General features: G+C 41.4%; 2 protein-coding genes across 5 annotated transcripts in view; one reads left to right on the forward strand and one right to left on the reverse strand.

Annotated features, from left to right (window-relative positions):
• The first annotated feature begins 322 nt into the window (after positions 1 to 322).
• Positions 323 to 1,525, forward strand: KCNJ11 (potassium inwardly rectifying channel subfamily J member 11). Its single transcript, XM_075162729.1, has one exon. It carries the CDS (start codon positions 323 to 325, stop codon positions 1,523 to 1,525), a length of 1,203 nt encoding a protein of 400 aa, XP_075018830.1.
• Positions 1,526 to 13,652: 12,127 nt separating this feature from the next.
• The window catches only part of NUCB2 (nucleobindin 2), a 34,065-nt gene continuing 27,077 nt past the window's right edge, over positions 13,653 to 20,640 (reverse strand). For 2 of the 4 annotated variants that reach the window (XM_075162727.1, XM_075162728.1), the window contains one exon: positions 18,904 to 20,235. In XM_075162727.1, coding sequence (XP_075018828.1) covers positions 20,123 to 20,235 — 113 coding nt within the window. In that variant the 3' untranslated portion in view covers positions 18,904 to 20,122. Of the gene's footprint in view, positions 15,061 to 16,492; positions 20,236 to 20,640 lie in introns of those variants that run through there. The other 2 variants (XM_075162726.1, XM_075162725.1) reach the window with 2 other exon arrangements.

The raw sequence follows: 20,640 nt of genomic DNA on the forward strand, positions 1-20,640 counted from the left end.
CAGACCCCCGTCCCTCCGCTTCGGGCTCCGCCGAGGGGCCGGTACCGGCGCGGGGACCGCACCACCGAGGCCGGGAGCGGCCGAGCCCGACCGGGCTCGGCCGCTCCCGGCCTCGGCGGCGCCTCCTGGTGGCCGCCGCGGCCGCCGCCACCTCCCTCCCCGCCGCCGCGCTGCCGCGGCCGGCTACGGCGGGGGCTGCGGCGGCGCCGTGCGCCCGCTCGGCCCCCGCGGCGCGGCCATCCCCCCACCCCCCCACTCCCGCCCCCGGCGGAGCGGCGGCTGCATGGGGCGGCGCTGAGCGGCGGAGCGGCGGCGGGGAGCCATGCTGTCGAGGAAGGGGATCATCCCCGAGGAGTACGTGCTGACCCGGCTGGCGGAGGATGTGCCGGATCATGCCCGGTACCGCGCCCGGGAGCGGCGGGCGCGTTTCGTGGGCAAGAACGGTGCCTGCAACGTGGCCCATAAAAACATCCGGGAGCAGGGACGCTTCCTCCAGGATGTCTTCACCACCCTGGTGGACCTCAAGTGGCCCCACACGCTGCTCATCTTCACCATGTCCTTCCTCTGCAGCTGGCTGCTCTTCGGCATGGTCTGGTGGCTCATCGCCTTCGCTCACGGAGACCTGGACCACAGCACCCGGCTGCAGCGCGACCCCGGCGAGGGGGTGGCGGGGGCCCCGGCCGGCTTTGTGCCCTGCGTGACCAGCATCCACTCCTTCACCTCTGCCTTCCTCTTCTCCATCGAGGTGCAGGTGACAATTGGCTTTGGGGGACGCATGGTGACGGAGGAGTGCCCGGCCGCCATCCTGGTGCTGATCGTGCAGAACATTGTGGGGCTGGTGATTAATGCCATCATGCTGGGCTGCATCTTCATGAAGACCTCACAGGCCCACCGCCGGGCCGAGACCCTCATCTTCAGCAAGCACGCGGTCATCGCGCTGCGGGAGGGCAAGCTCTGCTTCATGTTGCGGGTGGGTGACCTCCGGAAGAGCATGATCATCAGCGCCACCATCCGCATGCAGGTGGTGAAGAAGACTGCCAGCCTGGAGGGGGAGGTGGTGCCCCTCAACCAGATTGACATCCAGATGGAGAACCCCGTGGGGGGCAACAGCATCTTCCTCGTCTCCCCACTCATTATCTATCACGTGATAGACAAGAACAGCCCCCTCTACGACATCTCCCCCCTGAACCTTCACCACCATGAGGATCTGGAGATCATCGTCATCTTGGAAGGAGTGGTGGAGACCACCGGCATCACCACTCAAGCCAGAACCTCCTACCTGGCAGATGAAATCCTCTGGGGCCAAAGGTTCGTGCCCATCGTGGCAGAGGAAGATGGGAGATATTCTGTGGATTACTCTAAATTTGGCAACACGGTGAAAGTGCCCACCCCTTCATGCACTGCTAGGCAGCTGGAGGAGGACAAGAGCATTATGGACACCATGCCATTGTCCCCTAGAGGCACAATAAGGAAGAGGTCTGTCAAGCTAAAGCCCAAGTTCACCATAAGTGATGAGCCTTCCTGATGCCTTTTGACTGGGAAACTGTGTTAGGGCTTTGTGTCTGAAAGATCTCATAAACTCAAAACACTGAGGTGGCCTCACTTTTTTTTAAATTCAGGTTGGTAGCACAAGGTATGTTCTGGTGTTATTTATTGTGGGATAAATCTAAAGCTAATTATATTTTTTTAAAGGTGTGAGAGATTTCAAGCAGCACTGGGAGTAGGAAAATCATGGTCCGCAGCTTTAAATTTCAACTCAGGCTGTCCTATTGCACGATCATTTTGCATTGATTAATCTGCAGGTAATGACATATTTTCTCAAAAAATAAATGTATATTTATCTTCAGAGATTGCAGTACTTACGGTCTTGCAGTGTTCTAAAGTCAGTAGTTTTTAACTTTTTTTCTAACTTGAACAATCAATATAGCAAAATAAAATATTAATAATTAATAAAGTAGGCTGGATTTAAATTATAACAAAAAGGTCAGGCAGCGTTATGTATGACACAAGACCGGATCTGGAAGTGTCTATGTATTATACTCCATGTCTCAAAGACAGATTTGTTTCATCCATATTGTATTGTATGGAGCCACTCCTACCACATGCAATATGAAATGTATTTGAATATTTACTTTTGTTTATTTTAAAATCCTTTACACTTCCAAAATAAAACATTCAGGAACACCTTTTTGGACTGTACATTTCTGGTAGTAAGCAATGCTTTGCCTTTAAAAGGAGTAGCAGATAGCATACAACTGAAATTAATTATAAATAGGAAAAATTCTGTATTCTAGTTGTCTAAATGAAGAGAAGCAACATCCCCTCCCTCTCCAGAGCCACATGGCAATAGGATACCCAGTAAAAATAAAATTAATCTCTTCCTTAGGTCAGAGTGAATTCTGTTAGGTAATCACGGAATATAAATAGAATTAGATATTTTAAATGAAAGGGCAATGCTGAAATTATATCTGCATGCAGTAGGCAAAATCTTTCACTCCTTTCCCTTTTGTAAAAGAAACACATTTTTTTGTGCTTAGGGAAAGGGGTGATGTGTAAGACAGCATGGTCACTTCTGAGATGCTGTGTCACAAAACATACTCCTGCTGAGGAAACGATTCCCTTTCCATTTACGTCCTGACCTTCCTGCACAGCCGGTGCCTGCCCTGGTTTTTAGCTGAATTCACGAAGGCAAACACGAAGGAGCCATGTTCACCCCTCAGTTCCACAGTGGCAATAGGAGCAATTCCCCTTAGCACACTCCTGCAAATCCTCTCTCTGGGGATATTAGTAACAGCAGCAATTTTATTTCTATGCAGGGTTATTAGGAGATAGCAGCCGTATGAACTACAATGTGCTATTAACAGGGCAAACTGCCACTCAAGTAAAAAGATAACGTTGTCCAAATAAAACCTAAATAAGCATTACAGAACTGATCCAACATCTGGTTACACAAGCTGTGCAGAGAGGCACCAAGTTACTGTCAAACTTAATGATTCAAAGAGCTTCTAGTATCAAGTTCTTGTGTGTTACATAGTTCACGACAGACACCTGAAATGGTTTGTGGCAATAATACGGCAAATTCTTGATGCCTTGTCAGTGTAACAATATGACAAACTCATTCAAAAGTATGACAAAACTTCCATATTGACTATGGAATATTTTCAGGCATCTATAATAAAGTGAAATAATGTTGGGGTAAAATCAAAGGTTGTTTTAAAATGATAAAACAGTAGTTATATTTTCAATATTTATGTATTTCAGTTTTATGAAGACCTGTATCAGCATTATCAGACTGCCAGTTAAGAGAATAGATGCCTGTTCATTTTCCAAATTCCCAATGCACCGATACTATTCTGTGAACAGCTCTAAAAATGTGGTATGTGTTTCACAATGAAGACAATCAAACTGGCATTAACAAGTAGTCAGCAAAGACAATTTGAAAGGCATATTTTACATTTGTAATCATAAAAAATCCAAGTTTTTAAAATAGGGAATGATTAAATGCCTTTGATGATTAAATTTCTTCTGTAAGACTGAGTCTAATTGTCACATTATTTTCCAGCTTTCCCTTTTACTGCCTCTGTGCCATCGCCCATCGGAGGGGCACTTACAGTAGGTCTATTTGCATCTCCTAGACACCTTCGTTCCTTTGAAAGTTCATTGTTCTTTATCACCTGTCACAATACTACTGCTCTATTCTTACAAGAGTCATAGATAAAATATTAGAGTTAGCTTTCCAGTGACTTGAAATCGTTGGTTCTCCTTAGCATCCTTTGTGCCTTATTTCAACGTGTAAGATACACCTTAAGGTTCTTGCATAAAACCTCTTCAGCTCTAGTAGATTTTTAAAGCTCTTGTCAAGATTTGACCTAAATGTGAAGCAATTTCAGTAGCACTACCATGCCACTATTTTCAGGAACTGATGCAAGCCTCTTTTTCCCTCAGGGAAATCTGTGCTACAGAGAGGTAGAAAATTCTCTTTGTTCACTGCGAGATGGGAGGAGAAAGACAGGAGGAAACAGCTTGCATTTGCTGGGCTGCTTTCAGGACCACCTTTTATGTCACTTCTTTTACAAGTATCTGCCTAATTTTCTTGCAATAAATAGGCATCATAATATTATGAGGAAGGCAGGATTTGTAGTATTAAAATCACCAGAGTGAATTATTTCAATCAAAGTGTTGGTGATTTTGAATCTCAGGATTCTTGTAATTTTAAATTTTTCTGTTCTTTCATCATTTAAAATATTCAGAAGCATTTCAGGGGCAGAGCAAGGAAGAATAAGTGTATTTATTTTGTACTAGGGATATTACTTCTTTGTGAGGATCCTTTCATTTTGTCATTTACAAAGTATTTGGGAACACAAATATCTGAAATTGTTCTTAAAGTTGTACTTATGCTGACCACCCCCATTCTCTGTAGGAAGGTCCTGAAGAAGGCGTCAGTGCTATCATGTGACATAGAAAAGTCCTCATTCTTAGCAACGAGCAAACTGCGTTTTCCGTAGTTAAAGTCCAAAGTGAGCGAGCTTTTGAACTTTCTCTCTTAGCCTACGCTTGCTTTTTGGTAGGTGGTATTGCAGTTGAGGTCCTGCCGAGCAGCTGGGGGGAGTGTGCTGTGGCCCCCACCGCTGCTACCTCTCCACATTCCCTCTGCACAGAAACCAGTGTGAGGGAAGCTGGGGGCTGCATGCTCGGGGCTTGCCCTGACCGATGGGAGGACATGGACACAAGAAGTGGGAAGCTGTAGGTTTTGCAGCGACCCATTGCTGAATTTAGGGTGTGGTGGAACCAACGGTGTCCTTGGGAATTGCCTTTCATGTGCTTCAGTCCAGAGACCATTATCAGTTTATACGCATAGTTCGCACTGTTTAGTGCATTTGAATTGGAGTTTGTTAAGCTGTTTGCATGGACAGAAGGATCACAGAGCTTATTAATCAGAAACAGAGACTGGAGAACACTTATGTTATATACCATAGTTTTAAAATACTTGTAGTGATTGCTGGTGAGAACATAGCCACTGGGCATATCGGTTTCATGTCGCATTTTCTAATGAAATCAAGTGACATACATACAAAAATTAGAGTATAACAAGGTCTGACTTTGTCTCTTTATCCCCCAAGGCACATGATAGATATAGTATTATGGCAGTGTACTTCAGTAAAAAAATCTCCCTGTAAAATAGATACAAACCAGAAGTGAACTCAAGAGGCTGCATATTAAGGCAAAAGAGGGTCAGCGACACAAAATAAATACATTTAAAATCCACAAGTGACACAGTGGGAAGATAATGCCAAGAAGTAATAACCTATTTTCTTTTGAAGCCCTTCATACCAGCAAAGGTGTGACAATGCTGAGATGAGAGACGGGACACCTAAAAAGCAGATATGAGAGGCTGGTATAGAAGTCTCTAACAAGGCCAAAGTTCTCATGCTAGCGTAAGTCAGCAACGGGGTCAATGTCAAAATTCAGTCTGCCCTGTAAGGCAAGACTGCAGGCTGGGCGTGATCAGCATTGCTCAGTCCAGTAAATATTGCTGCATGTTGAGCAAGGTACAAGTCACAACAGAGCCCTGTTGGAAGCAGTGTTAGGAGGGCTTTGTGACGACTGATTCTTCTGGTTAGTTATTTATTAATAGTCAATAATATCAATCTAATGAATAATTAATAGTTCTTTGAAAACCAAATTTGTTTCTTCATGTTTTCCTTCCTCTTCCACTCTTTCTTTTTACATCCGTCGCCCCTAAAGGTAATTATTGTAGGTCTGCTAGCACAGACTGTTTTCATTTGGGATAAAGCACAAGAGTGCTTTGGGAAATAAAAAACAAAAATAAAATAGATATTAGAAACACAAAAACCTCTGTGAAATTGCCTAGCTTGCAACTTTCACAGTGATTCCTTGTACAAAGCATGGCAATATCTATTCTTAGGAACTAGATATTAATAAACTACCGTATATTATTCCCTGTTGTTCTTTTTACAGGTCCCTGTGGAAGGGAAAGTGGTTTAGCTCTTCAGGTTAAGGTTGAGGGAGAAAAGAAGGAGGTTCCAAATCACTGCATTTTAGGCTCCCTGATTACACCTTTCTCTCTCCCCATGCTCAAAGTCATGCTGGTGTTGCCACTAAAAATGGGCAGGGTCAATTCTCTTTGCAGTGTATGTTCCTGTGTGGCCCTGCATTCATCCAGGGCCAGCTGCCCCATTCCAAGATGGACATCTCAAACACAACAGCCCTAACCCAAGGTTCCTGGAAGGCCGTAGAAAAATTCCCACCCATTTCAGTGGATTTTTGGATCAAAGGACATAATCTGCCATGTTGAAAGCATGTGCTGCAGCAGAAAGAGGGATTTAAAGAGTGCTGCAGACCTTACTCAAGCAAAGCTGCTATTTGAGGTGAGAAGACCCTTGTGTGAAGGAAGCCTTGGGTAAGCTGGTCCAGAGCGGGCAGTGGGATGTGTGCTTAACATGGCTGGTGACTGTCTAGCTGCCTGTAAAAAATGACTCAGTGTACTATTTTTGATTCAGCAACAGGAGAAAGATATGTGATACAAACCTCCACACCCCCCAAGGAGAACTATTAAAAGAGCAGAAGACATTCTTGAGAGGCTGCAGATACCGCTGCCTCCATCCTGCTCTTAGCATTGCTGGGTGCCTACAGAGGATGGTATGCTGCATGTTCTTCTGGCTTACGCCCCTATTTTAATAGATAGTGTGACTTTAAAGAATCATCACAGGGGAATGACTCAGTTTAAAAGTAATTTTCAAAAATCAGAACCTGCAACCCCTCTTCGCTACTTGCCCCTGTCAACCTTTGTGCCTGACTTACTTATTGAGTTTAAATGCAGATGGCAATTCTAGGAGAGGTTTCCTAACCAGCTCCCTTACTGCAAAGCTGAGCAGCCTTAAATAATCAATCCCATCTGAACTGGAGGGGGCCCAGGGGCCTTGTGATGGTGGCCCTGCAGAGGAACATGTCTCCTCTTTCCTCCCCTCACAGGAGCTGGGGCCTGCCCTGGCAGGAGGCATCCAGCATTCCATCCCGTCCCTCTGCCCCTGCTGCCGTGAGGGTGGTGAGGCCCCGAGCTGGGAGTAGGGCTGCCATGTGCTATGGCAGGAGGTGAGAGCCACCCTTTTCCTTCCCTGGCTGTTCCTTGTTCATGTGCTATTTTAAGTGGCAAATACCTGCTTATTGTTTTGCATTTATGTCTTCTCTGCCCAAGAGAGGGTAGGCATAGTGTATAAATAGCACTGTTGTTGTTATAGTCATAATAATGTTATTCCTGAGCAGAGCTGAGGCACAGAGGTTGACAGTGAGCATCAATGACAGCAGCTGGAGCCCTTGAATTCAATGAGCTTCAAATCAGGCCCCCAGTTAAATCCTGGACCTTCAAATCCAAGAGAGCTTGCTAGGGAGTTCATTAGCACCAGGATTTCTGTCTTAGGGTTGGGCTCTATTAGGTTAATGGGGTGGGCAGCTGATCCAAATAGTCCCTGATGGTGCCTTTGCTGCAACAGCGATGCTGTTCCCCATGTTCTATGTTAAAAGTCTCCTTCTGCTTCAGCATCTCCTGGGAAATTCTTCCTGTGCCTTGTGAGTAAAAATTTTGTTTTATTTCCTTTTCTCTAGCAGGAGAGAATATGGCCCTTGTGCATATTGTGTAGTCCTATATGCTGAGGCATTTGAATGACTTGAATGTTTATGTCATGGTCTGAGATCAGCTTGCCCTGTTTGTCAAGTACCTGAAAGGAGGTTGTAGAGAGGTGGTGTTGGTCTCTTCTCCCAAATAGCAAGCGATAGGATAAGAGGAAATGGCCTCAAGTTGCGCCAGGGGAGGTTTAGATTGGATATGAGGAAAAATTTCTTCACTGAAAGGGTTGTCAAGCATTGGAACAGGCTGCCCAGGGAAGTGGTTGAGTCACCATTCCTGGAAGTATTTAAAAGATGTGTAGATGAGGCGCTTAGGGACATTGTTTATTGGTGGACTTGGCAGTATTAGGTTTATGGTTGGACTCAATGATCTTAAAGGTCTTTTCCAACCTAAATAATTCTATGATTAAGTTCTAGCTGTTTCCTGGTGAATGCATACAAGTAATGGGGACAGTATTTTGCACACCCTGTCGTTGTCCCAGATGCATTTTTCCAGTGGTGTTAGCTCTACTTTAGCTTTAAAACTTGAGAAAGATGTTAACAAGATAATGCTTCTTTCATGGGATGGGTGGAGAAGAAGAGTAGTGAGATGAGCAGGAAGATTGGAGTGTTCTTCTTGCAAAATGTATAGATTTTGTTGGAGCAGAGTGCCCAGAGAGCAGCTTCCTTATGTAAAATGATGGTAAATTTTGACCCTGAGGGTAAAGCAGCTTCCCTATGCAGCCGTCCCCAGTGATGTTTTAGAAGACGACTAGCACTCTGTGGGTGTGCTGATCTCTGAATACATGAGGGTGGCTTGATTTGAAAGAACTAATGGCTGGTTTCACCAACCATGGAGAAAGCTCATGCTTGCTGGGAATTTATCTAGAATTATAGGCAGTGAACAGATGTTTTTCCAAAGGCAGTATCTATCTTTAGAAATATCTCTGTAGGCGGTAGCCATTATTTTCTCACAGATTTTCTTCTATTAAGTGTTGTCTGGCCATCCATAGCTGAAATCTTTACCCTTAAAATCTACCTGCTTTACCAAATGGAGGCATTCAATAGTCATAGTTGATCATTCAGTTTGAAAGGTTGTTCTTTCATGTTTCCTTTTTTTAATGGCGGCAAAGTTGTGATTCCTTTATTTGATTTTTTTTTTCCCCTACTTATTTTTTTCATTACTGTACATAGCCTGAAAAGTATGTCACTTGTGTTGTACTCTTGAACAGCATCTGTTTAAGGAAAAAAATGAAATAACAAGTTCCACAGCATGCCATAGCCCTGTGACCCGCAGTCAGAACTCTTAAATTACAGTACCACCATTCAAGATATTTCAACGGTATCACAAGTGTTTCTACTGTTACGTGCAGATCTGTCTTCACTGAAGAGAGCGCATTTCCTTTGTTAAGTGGAGCTCAATTAAGTTTTAAAATGTAGGTTTCCTCAGAAGTTTCATCTTCAGTAGAAACCTCACATCTGATCCTACATTCTTCGCTCTGCTATTTTGTTTTGCAAGTTACACAGGAGATGAAACCAGATCCACCCTCACAGTCCTTATTTTCTACTTCTTCCTCAATTGGGAATAGTCCCTTAAACCAGGTAACTAAACTCACCCCGTTTCTGTTCCTTCCAGATACACGGCACTGACGTGTCACATCCACGCTAGCCTTTGGATGTGCAGTAATGCACTTTATCTTCAAAGTGGTAATGGCTTCTTGGCTAGATGAACCAGAATCTTTGATTTTATTTTTTCAGAGAGAAGAGGATAAAGGTCTTGGCACCAAAGCCACTCCATAAATGTTGGCTGAGTGGTTTGTGTTCTACTATTAAAACTGTAATTTTCACATTTCACTGATGTCCAGGAACATTAAATAACTATCTGAAGAGACTAGTACAAATACAAGACTCCCTGCCTGCTTATTCCCCTTGTTTGAACTTGGCCTTGAGCAGGCCCAAAGTGAAACTCGTGTGTTCAAAAACCTTCTCTGTATCTCTGTGAACCTCTGTCTGGACTGCCAGAGATCCCTTACTGCCTCCTTCAGGTGACTTCCATATCAAAAAAGGTCTTTGTTTAACAACTACTGGGATTAACTTGGGGACAACTTCTTCGGCGGTGGTGGACAATATACATCCTGCCTATTTCTTCCTCTTCTACACACACATTGCTGATCCCAAACCTGGAGTCCTGTAGGAGATATAGGGGCGTGCAGCTGCTGCGTAAGCCATCCTGTCACTTACCATACCTTCCAGTAATGTTTGCCTGGTGAGGCGAAATCATGCTCAGGAATGATATTATCAGAATGGTCTTTATAGTTTTGTTCTGTTTTAAAACTAATACTTTGAGGGTTCTGTGTGGCTCTGATTTGCAGTCAGAGACAGTTTATTGGCAGCCCTGTTAGGTTCTTCTACAAAGTAGGAAGAAATAAAATTATTTATAATAGTAATAATCTTATACTGACCTATGATAAAGGGAGTTAATGTATCCACAGAAAAATCTGCAGTCTTGTATTAAAAAGTACTGCCAAGTTTACACCAGTCCACAAAATTTTTAGTATGTTGTCATTACTCAATATTCAGCTGTCACTGGTTTTCACACTGACTCTCAGAGAAACTACTCCAAAGTGTGCTAAATTCAACAGATGTCTTCTTACTGACTTAAAAACATCTGGATGCAGTTCAGATAATGCCTGCCTAAAATGGTGTGCTGGCACTCATATTTCATTCATTCTTCTGAAACAGTTTAAATAAAAACAAATTACTGATCAGCATTAGTTGACAGGTTTGATTTGATCCTTAGTGAGTTATAGGGGGAAAGTTCTGTTAGTTAATTTTTAAAGTTTACGGTGTAGCTATAGCTCATTCAGTGCATAACTGTGGGATGGAAAATTCGATATTTTCCACATTATTCTGACATATAGAAATACTTCCTTAAAGATATAATCTCCTTTAGGTAAGACTCCAATGCCTCTAATAACTTTGTGAGGTGTCTTACTCCATTATCCAGCCACACTAAAAGAAGCTTGAGTATTTGCGAACTAGTACCCAAATTTAAACTAAATTCTAAGAGATAACAAACAATAATAAAATAATACAGTTCACCTGCAAGCTTGAGTTGAAAGGCTTGTTCTACACAGTATTGAGTTGATGGATGAAAAACCTCACATCTTAATATTTTAATATTGTCAGACACCTTTGGAGAGAACTGTAGTTTGCTCATACAAAAATATAATTAATTTTCTCCAATATTAGTTTTTATTACTTGGTTGACTTCAGGTAACTCTATCCGGTCTTTGAGGCTCTGATATGTACATACAATTCTTGATGTTGTCAGGTATAAAATTTGATATAGAAAATTCAAGACAGTCAGTCTTATTGGCTGAATATAGAAATATCTCTTTTGTACATTACTTTGTACAGACATCTCAAATAAGATCTAGGGAAGTGTTTTGCATCCTCATAGTTCCTGAGGGCCTGGAAGGGGAATGACCAGCTGTTGGAGAATGGAGTGTAGCGGATAAGACAGCTATTTGGAGAAAATACACAGTATTAGTAAGAGTAATCCTATGTGAGCACATAGGAGAAACGGTGTATTCATGTGAGGGTGTCTGAGTTAGAAGAAATGACTGTCACAGCTCTGGAGACAAAGAACACCCATCCTTGTAACAGGGAGATGAAAATTTGGGAGTCCTAAAGTGGACACTTGCTTTGAACAATTATCTGTTTTAACACCAGTCGTAGCCCTACCAACTGTAAATCCAGACAGCTACTGTCTTCCAGAAATTAAACCATACCCTCACTGCATGGCAAAGCAGTTTGCTTACCTGTGACAGTCAGTGGCATTGTCTATTCAAGAGGATGCTGCTTAAGAGTGCCATGAATGATTCTGAGAGAAAGCTCTGCCTTGTCATGCTCACATACATTTAGAGAAACAGGAACAGTGTGTGGAGCCATGAAAGTGCCGTTCTCTTCTATGTGCGCCTGAAACTGAAATCAGATCCTCCTGGCCCTTTAGCAGAATTGCTTTCCCTTCTCTTGCAGCATTATGTTGTGTGTTACATTGCATGTTACACCAGAAGAAAATTTGTACCTTTCTCTCTTGTGGATACTTCAGATAAAAAGTTTAGTATTAATGGTTTGGGATGAAAGCCCACAATCTGGTGATTCAAAACAGCTTCTTCCAAATACTTCATTTCTATGCTTCCTTTGAACGCTAGTATTTTTTGAGGAACTGTAAGGAAAAAAGGGATACGTTTGCTTCTAGGTGCACATTAAATTAAAAAGAGCAAGAAAAAGAAATGAACACTAATTGTTCTCTCTCTCTCCTGCATGAGCTACATACAGTCAGCAGTATGCATGCTATCAGGAGGGGCTTGGAATGGTACACAGCTTGCTTCTCCCTTGCCTCTGTCCAGGCAGGCGATGCTGCGCCAGAAAGGTCTTCTCTGCTGCCCTGGAGATGTGGCAGGAGGCTGCCCTCTGCATCGCAGGGCAGCTTTGCCCCTTCCTTGCCAGCTGTGGGCAGATGACGTCCTCCCTCTCCAGCTGAGAGAGTGCTGGGAAGCCAGTGGCGGGAGCTGCCCCAGAAGCTTTCCCCAAGCATTGGACAGACTGCAGCCAGCTTCTGGGCAGCATTGAGGAAAACAGCTATGTGAGAGCTGAGCTGCATTTACACAGTGCAAATGGCTGCCTATTAGCTTTTATTTATTTCAACTCATAAACACAAGTTGGTTCCTCCCTTTACAAAGATTTAGATACTACACTGTGATAATGCATAAAAATATTTTGTTGGTTTATTGCTTAAAACATGCAATTAAATTCTCTTGATTCAAGAGCTGCAATTTTTTAAATAATGTTTAGTCCACCACTGTGGCCAGATATGTGACTGTACAGTCAGCTACAGCCAGCCAGCCTCCAAAGTTTCTTCCGCATGAATTTGTTTGTGAAAGGGTTACTTAGATGCATAAGTTTGTCACTGTTTCATTTTACTAATGAAGAAACCATATCATCAAGCAGTTAGGAATTCTACTGATCACATGTGCATCAGGTATGAGCAGGATGTCGTGTATTAGCCACTTTCCAAGTCAAACTGCATCTTTTCAGTTAGTCCTTTGTGGCAGTATGTGAATGCATTCCAGCTAATCCCAGCACTATTTTTTTCCCTATTTCATAATGATGATGCAATTTGTTGGTGGTTGGTTGGTTTGTTTGGTTTTTTTTTTTTAAAAATACATTTTTAAAAATGCTCTGTGCATATTTGGTGCAACACTGATGCAACCCTAGCTTTGTCCTGAGGAGCCTGAGGGACATCTGAAACATTTAGGCCATGTCCAGATTGAAAGATGAGCTACGACAGAGCATGTATAAGCTGGCAGAGATCAAATGGGTATGATGCCGACCGGTGATGCCTGTCCCTCTGAGGCTGGTGCCGTGCGGGCGGTCAGACAGCCGCAGGATCCAACCTGAATCCAGCCAGGTCAGGTCTGCAGTGCCACGTACCAGCACAAATGGCTTAGCAATCGCCAGCCTGCCTGCAGCCACCGAAGTACCAAATGAAAACATTGCTTTTAAGGAAATGGGAACAAAAGCATGTGAGCATTGCTTTTGGGAGCAGTGGCTAAAGATCACAATAGCAGTAAGGAGTATTCCAGTGCTGGCTGTAGTTGCTCATCCCTCCTATTAGCCTTAGAATAAAATCATTTGCAAAAACAGTTTTCAATGTAGAAATTGTAATACAATCAAAATAGAAATTTAGACACTTGAAACCACTTACGTGGTTTATAGTGCTTAATGTACAGGAAAGCAATCAGTCCAACAAAAAGACAGGCAGCTGTTAATCCAAAGACTGAGCCAACTAAAATGCAACCTGGGAGCTGTAAATAATTAATAGATAAATTAATAAAGCCTATTCTGATGATATTGTAATTACCTGTAGATTGAACTAAATCTAGCCATCAGGGCAGATGACTGGCTGGTTATTTCTCTTGCCTGAGTACTGCAAACACAGTAGAAAATTAAAATACAGATGATTATTTAGACTATGAATAGCATATGTGATTTATTAAGTTCTTGATAATTTTGTAATACTCAGTGAACACAAATAAGTGAACATTTACAGCACTTAATTTTCCTCTTTCTTTGCTAAAAAATAAAATGCATAGGAAGAGGGTATTTAGACTAAGAATTATAAAACTATTGTAGTTGAAAATGAGCCATGGCTTTATGTGTAGTAAGCAGCCTAACGTTGAACACGGACAACTAAGATTGAGATATAGGGAAACTGAACAAAAACTTAAGGCATGCCTTGATGACAACACCCTATTCCTTTATCCCAGTTCTCATATTTAACATCATGATTTTTGTTAGTTTGCCCGGCTATTCATTGGTGATTGCACTTCCCTGGGAGCTTCAGAGATTGAATGAACTGGCATCCTTAAGCTGGCTTTGATATATGCAATTTTTACCTTTAGAATTCCTGGGGAAAAAATGCTAACATAAAACAACTTACCAATTACTTCCAAAGAAGCTGTTCCTTGAGCAGCATCAGGAGTGACAATGAGTTGGCATCTGTATAATCCTGTTTCCTCCAGCTGTATTTTTGGCAGAAATAGTGCAGCATTGCCTTTTTTTATTTCACTAACAAGTAGAATCCTACTCTAGGAGGACTGTTGTTTCTAGCTATAAATGTAAACGTATCTTTTCCTGGTCAGTATCTTGGGTTTTTAAATACCAAGTGATTCTCATATTGTTGTTACCCAGTTGTGGTGTACTGTCCTTGGAGAGCAAGTACAGAGGTGTCTGTATTCAAGAAAAGCATCATTAGCTTAGTGCTCATTTGCACTTTCAGGTTCTCTTCAAAAGGAAACAGCATAATATAAGAAAAGAATTCTTGTAAAAGAAAAAAAAAAAAGCCTTTTTGAAGGCTTTTGAGGGATTATTCAGTTTTCAACATGCTATTTTATTATGCCACCACTCTGCTGCTTAATTAGCTTTTAAAAGTGCTCAGTAATCCTTGTCTTAGACTCCCTCTAGTGAAGAAACAGTATGCAACTGTACATGCTGATCATGTGAAAAATCGTGTGTTATAATAGATGTTGTGTCACTTCTCCATGGTACTAAATGCACCAGCAAGGTCTGACAGCCCGCGGAATAGACGTGGGCTTAGAAACTTCACTCATTGCTACTGAAGTATCTAATGTCTTTCTGTGATTGTGGAAATTTCCATACGTACAAGTTTGCATAGGGCTCCATGGCTGGATAACTCATCCTCTCCTCCTAGGTGGACTCTGAATTCATGCAGCAGGGTAGCTTGGTATGATGCACAGTGGAGGTGGAGGGCTGCCTGCACCTCCATCCTACTTTTTCCAGTGTCACTGGTGAGAGGGAACACAAAAATTGAAGTCCTCTTCTCAATGTAGTATTAACAGCAATGATAAGCTAGTGGGAGAGGGAGTGAAATGAGATATTAGAGGGGAAACTCTGTGTATTGTATGCATCATCACCTCCTATAACACAGAAATGACTCTATGGGCAGATTCTTAGAAGATACCAGCTGTGAGCTATTATGTGTTAAGGAAATGCATGTTTGAGTAAATACAAATCATTTCCAACAGAGACTGAACAGCAGTCGCTGTGTAGTCATTCAGACTAACAGCTTCTTGAATTGATGGAAAAGGTGTGAAGAATGGAGAGGTCAGCTTTGTAGTACTGCTCTATCTCTGCATTTGTCACTGAAAAATGTACTAGGTTTAGAAACTTGGGTGTCTGAAAAAATTTACTTTCCCCCATTGATATTGTGCAGGCTGTTATTTAGCATAATATTGGATAGTATAATTATAAAAAGTGTTTCTATTGGATACAAAGTGATTCTGGCAAGTATAGCTTTTAAGCCATTAGAAAACATTAGGGCAACTGTAGATGGTTTTGATATTTGCTCTCTGTGGATGTGTAAATAATAGGACTCAAGCTAGAGATTACATTTTAGAAACATAACTAAACTACAGTAAGTGTTGCTATGCTTTCAATGGGACTCTCATTTCACTGTCTTGGTACAACTACCTCTTAATTTCAGTAAGTAACAGATATTTGAGGATGTAAACAAGGAAGTACTTCTGGAGCCAATCTTAGTGACAGCTCCTGGCATCTGCTACCTACTTTTGCTCAGAGCTTCACTTCTCTGCAAAATGCCACTATACATCAAAATATCCTTAATCAAGATACATTTACAAAATGGAAAAGTCTAACGCGGCTGGATATGGATCTCCCCAAGAGACACATTGCCACAGCCATTCTGACATCCTGCAATGGCTGACACCTGACTTTGAAGGCAAAATCTGTAAGCAAAAAGAAAGCAACCTATAGCAAAATCTGTTACTAAACCTGTGAGTGCTTCACCTTCTCTGGGATTTCTGTTTTGAATGTGAACAAGTCAAGGTAGTGTGTGGTGTTGTCAAGAGTTTGTAATGCTGTTGCAGTAGCATTTTAATTAGTTGGGTTTGTATTTTTATGAATATAGAAAATTGAGCATCCAAGTACCTAATTAGTGAATAGCTATTGCAGTGAGGCAGCTGGTGCCAGGGAAGAACACAAGATACTTATATCTTTTTATAAATTCCTTTTCACATCGTTCCAGAAAGCAAACAGGAAGGGCCTCCAAGCAGAAATACAAAGTTGTGCATATAGACGAGATCTAAACCCACCTCTTTCCCACCCGCTTAAAATAAAACACTAGACATCTGTCACTGAGCTGAGTTTCAGTTTAATCCAGTTAAAAACTAATCTATACAAAGTACGGAGCGGGGCTTTTTTTTTTTTCCTACATATATTGCACTGGAGAATATGAATTTGTACAACATTGATCAAATCTTACCCCTTCATCCTCCTACCGAAATCCCAGCCAAGTACAAAACCAAATCTCTGCATCTTTGTCTTGGAACTGGTGTCTGTATGATGTTACATTGTTTTCTTGTAATCACCTCCTAAATGAAAAGCAGAGTAAAGGTGAAAGCACTGGTGCCTGTGATATTCCAGTCCCTTATTTATCTGTGATTATAGCTTTCTACTTCCGCACTTAGCTGTAAGCTTAGTTTAATATTTTTTTTTCAACTTTAAAAAGCTCCTGAGAAATCAGTACCATGGCAGAAACATGCTTTTAGTGGCCAATACTTTTAGTCTCTTTTATGGAAGAGAGAACCCAATTGAAATAAGACATCAGCATTGAAAACTACAAACACATTAAAAAGCAACAAATCTGCTAAACATTTCATGTGTAAGCATGCCTTCAGCACATTGCATAACCTCTAAGGCAGATGTTCCTCACAGTGAGATAACTCTTATTTAAACCACACTTCAGAATTGATCTACAAAAATAGTTTGGTGACTTTATTACACTGAGAGGGAGACCTCTTTTCGCCTGGACCTGAAGAATGATACCCTTCCTCTACAGAGGAGGACGAGATGGACAGTATTGGGTGAACATTGTCTGTCGATAGACCAGACCTGACAGACCATCTTTTGAAAGAACATCCACTCAGTCGTTGCTATCTTTGTGGACATGTGATTGTCGCGAATGAGTGATACAGGTACCCACACATATGAGATTTTTGAATTGGGTGGATGAGCACGAAGTTGTAACTTGGGCTCTCATCTCAAAAACATTTAGGCAACAAACTTAAGACATGTTCAGTAGGAGTTCAATACCTTAAGCGTTACTGAGGACTGAGGCTCTGACTTCCACATAATTTAGGGCAAATAATTGTCAGTTTGACTAAATCTTGATTATTGTTAGAGATAAACCCGATCACCAATTCTAAGGTTTAAAAAACTGCCTGTTTCCACTTCTAAAAAATGAACAGAAAGTCTGTAGTATATTGCTAAACTGCAAGCCTACTAATTAAATTAACACTGACAAGAACATTTAGGTATCGGACAGTAATTGAAGGAAAGACGCACACCATTTTACACTGAATGCACCTCAGTGGCTAGTTGAAATGCAAAACAAGGAACTTTTGCTAATGCTAACTCACGATGAAACAACAAGTGAAAACTCTGGCTTCTCACAAGCGGCTTCCTCAGAGTCACCACTGACGCTCACTACACCGTGGCGTGCAGAAGCTGAGTTCAGCACCTAAGTTACTACAGTTCTTTACAAAACTCTGGATGTTTCAAAGTAAATGGGATAAGGGGGATATAATGCCCATCTCCAACAGCAGGGAGAGTCAGGATCTTACAATCAAAATGTAAGAGGTTGCACTGAAACCAAAGCTTGAGCATTACATTACAAAGCATGTCATTACATATAATGACATTTGTTAGGAGGCAGATATAGCCTGAGGGAATGACTTGTATGGTAGAAATGCCTTCACACCAAAGGTTTCAGTCCTTGATTCTCTACAAACATCTGTGGCTGTATCATTTGTCCTTTGTAAACTTTCATGTGGGATGGGGAGAACACAAAAAAAATTTCCCCTTGCCTTTTCCATGACGTTTGAATAATTCCCCCTTTGTTTTCTCCTCGCTGTTACCCATTATCAAGCTAAAACCCCAAAGCCAGGGCTGTGCACTGAGAAACTCTGTTAGTCTGGATGTCTGGGTCTCTTAGCAAACAGATGAAGCTGTTGAAAGGTATTTTAGTCTCCTGACAGAGACAAAATCAAACTGATGTTAGAATTGCATGGAAATGACAAACAGTGGAGACACTGGTTTTGGAAACTAAATTAAAATGTGAACCACTTGCATAGAGAACAAAAAAAAAAGGTAAAAGAAGTCCAATTGTTTGCGTGGTATAAATGAAGAAAATGTGACATGACAACTAACAAGATGAAACAGATAAGGAAACCTAATTTCTTCCGGCAGCCAGTTCTATTATATTGTGTGGAGAACAAGAATGTGCTCAGTCCTGATGAAAGAAGCCTTAAACATGGAAGGAATACACTGAGCTTCTATCAATCAAAGTTCTTCAGCGTGAGAAACTTCCCAAATGTCAATACAAAACGTTAGTAATTGCCTCCTGTCTTTTTTGAGTTTGTCTAAAATATTCAAGTCTTAGTCTGAAAAGAACATCTTTCTACAACAGAGGCTTGCCTCTGTTTCTTTGCTCAAAACCCAAATGATCTCCTTTAATGACACTGTCAGCAGTTAGCCACAGAACAGGAAGGAAATGCAAAGAATCCTTGCCAAGGTGTGTGTGTATCAGTTCAAAGCCAGCATGATACAATCAGAACAATCCATGTTTAAAAAAACCCCACAAAACCCCAAGCAAACAAAAAAACCCTAACAGGGTTTATACTTTAGGATACTTTCATTCTGAAATGAATGACAAGCGAGGACAAGCACACAACTTTTCAACATTATAGTGACACCCACAGGAAAATCAACTTACTCATGTAAAATCTTGGCTTACAATATTAGGGACCTATCCTGGTTCAATACCAAAATAATACAATCAAGTAGCACCCCTGTTTTAGGACACTTCATAAACTCACACCAACTGCTGAAAGATAATAAAGAGTTAATAGTGAGACTCTTAACGAGTCAAAGATTCATGTCTGAGAAGAGATTTCTGAAGCACACGGTGCATTTTGAAAAATCTGGCATTATCATAGGAGGTAGGATAATCTGTACAGAAAAAGACAATGAGTCTTGTTCTGTTTTGCACAATATTTCCATCAACATAAAAAGTTTACTTAATAACATGAAAAATTTTGAGATCAGCTGGCACCTGATGAAAGAAACAGGGACAAAAGTACTGTCCCAAGAGCCAGTTGAGTATTCAACTGCTACACAGAATTAATCTCAACAAGGAGGACGGTTCAGATCCATACACCAGAAGTACAGCATTCATTTTGAAGGCTTACAGTGAAATTCTTAGGCTTCTGTAAACATGAAAAATATTCACTGTTCCACATAATTCTTTGCTGTGTTTAGATTTTAGAAAATGCAAATTTTCTGTGATTAAGGATTAGAAGTCTGATTTTTATTTGGTCTCAAAGAAGAAAGGGTTTGGTAGTGCTGGAAATGATAGGCCTTTATCTATGGTCTTTGTTTCCCCATATTTTGCTTCTCAGCATTTCTGGAAAGAGTTTCTACATAAAACTAGACCTAACTTGACATTCAGGCAGTTCCCTGCTTCCTCTCTGAGAAGATTCTGGTTCATGCCTAAACACAGAAGGGCAGACATCTCCTCCCTTTTTGTAAGAGAAGAGTTCAGCAGCTCAGTCCCCTGGCCATAAAAACCTTTAGTATTAAGTTTCCTTAATTCCCTCCTCCATTATAGCCTCTAAATGATCCCCTTATTGTGTTTCTTACTGATGCATTGGAGAGAAAAGTAGTTTAATTTATTATTCAAATCTTATTGATACTTCATCTCTAACATTCCCAATGATTTTACAACCTCGGGAAGAAAGTGGAGAGTTCATGTTTCACTCTGATTTCCTGCCCCCCATCCCCCCAACCCCCCAAAAAAAACCCCAAAGATGCTATAAAGGTGAGGCACAAGTGGTTAAGGGTGAACTTGATCAGTTCTAGCGGCTGGTTCTTGGACATGTCCTGGTGGTAAAGGCTGATCACCTCCCGCAGGATGTTTTGGTGCATCTCCAACTTTGTGCTCCCCAGCTGTAAAACAAGAATAAAACCATTTGTAACTTCTCAATTAAATTGGCCCCAAATGTGAAAAGTCTCTAAAGGAAAGTTTCTAGTGTAGGGACAATCAAACAAAACCTTCTATTTTTTGGTTTGTAAGTGGAATCAAGAATTTTGTACGTGACTAACACTGAAATCGGATTGAGATTACCCAATAGACTGCATTATTATAATATTCAGAGTTTCCTCTTAGATTACTAGTTGTTTCTGTTTTCTGTGAAATGTTTTTACTTACATAACACATTGGTTCTTTGGAGATTGTTCTTTCTGAAATATATTATGAAGGTTTATGAAATCTTTAATCCCAATATGGGAAGCTTGAAAAAAAAATGAACAACTTGATCCTGTATTTTACTCCTCACTGCGTTGACAGTACTT

The sequence above is a fragment of the Calonectris borealis genome, chromosome 14, assembly GCF_964195595.1.
Source record: "Calonectris borealis chromosome 14, bCalBor7.hap1.2, whole genome shotgun sequence".
Taxonomy (NCBI): domain Eukaryota; kingdom Metazoa; phylum Chordata; class Aves; order Procellariiformes; family Procellariidae; genus Calonectris; species Calonectris borealis.